The sequence below is a fragment of the Mesitornis unicolor genome, unplaced genomic scaffold, assembly GCF_000695765.1.
Source record: "Mesitornis unicolor isolate BGI_N332 unplaced genomic scaffold, ASM69576v1 scaffold31727, whole genome shotgun sequence".
Taxonomy (NCBI): Eukaryota; Metazoa; Chordata; class Aves; order Mesitornithiformes; family Mesitornithidae; genus Mesitornis; species Mesitornis unicolor.
The window spans coordinates 3,209-4,018 of record NW_010194857.1 but is presented as its reverse complement, the minus strand read 5'-3'; the positions used below and the strand labels follow the sequence as shown (position 1 = coordinate 4,018).

Genomic DNA, 810 nt, shown 5'->3' with positions numbered 1-810 from the left:
CTGCCCTTTTCCGCCCCGGCCTCGCCGGCATCTCCCGCAGCACCACCATCGTGGGCGCCTACGTCATGGCCGTCACGGAGCTGAGCTGCCAGGAGGTGCTGGACGCCGTCCGGACCCTCCGCCCCGTCGCCAACCCCAACCCCGGCTTCAGGCAGCAGCTGGCTGAGTTCGGCGGTGGCGAAGCCCGCAAGGTGGGCACGATTTGGGGACCGGCCCCTGCCATTGTGCTCTGCTCCGCAGCTGAGCCCACTCAGAGCCAGGGGGATGCTTCCCTGCTCCCCTTGCTGGCAGGCTCGGACTTGCCCTCGGGAACAAGCACCTTAATTTGCTTCTCCCTCCTTCCCCAGGTCCGCAGGCACCTGAAGCAGAGGTACGGGGCATCCCCCTTCAACGACGAGGAAGAAATAAAGGCCCTGCTGCCGATGGGGAGAGGGGGAACACCCAGGACGGAGGGAGCTCGGCAAGGGCTGGTCCCGAGAGCCAGGGACATCAGGAGCACGACTCCCTTCCTGCTGCGGGTGAAGAGGACGTTCTCCTGCATCCCGGCCTGCCTGAAGTGACCCCAGCCAAGGGAGAGCAGCGGGAACCACCCCAGAGCCTGGGGCAGACCAGGCAGCCGCAGCACGGGGGGGCAGAGGAGCGCTGTGCAGGGGAGCCCCCCAAAGATCAGCTCCTTCCTCTCATCTGGGGTGCAAGGGTGCTGTCCTCTGCGCTGGCTCTCGGCTGCCAGGAGGGATTTGTATGCACTGCCCGGCTCCGCAGCGCTCGGTGGGCTCAGGTCCTTCGTGCCCAGCATTTTGGGAACACCTG

At 66.7% G+C, this 810-nt stretch overlaps 1 protein-coding gene across 1 annotated transcript in view; it reads left to right on the top strand.

Annotated features, from left to right (window-relative positions):
- The window catches only part of DUSP15 (dual specificity phosphatase 15), a gene marked incomplete at its 5' end in the record, with an annotated part of 2,980 nt that extends 2,420 nt beyond the window's left edge, over positions 1 to 560 (top strand). Inside the window, 2 exons of the mRNA XM_010187943.1 lie at positions 19 to 191; positions 348 to 560. Coding sequence (XP_010186245.1) covers positions 19 to 191; positions 348 to 560 — 386 coding nt within the window. The remainder of the gene's footprint in view (positions 1 to 18; positions 192 to 347) is intronic.
- Positions 561 to 810: the final 250 nt, after the last annotated feature.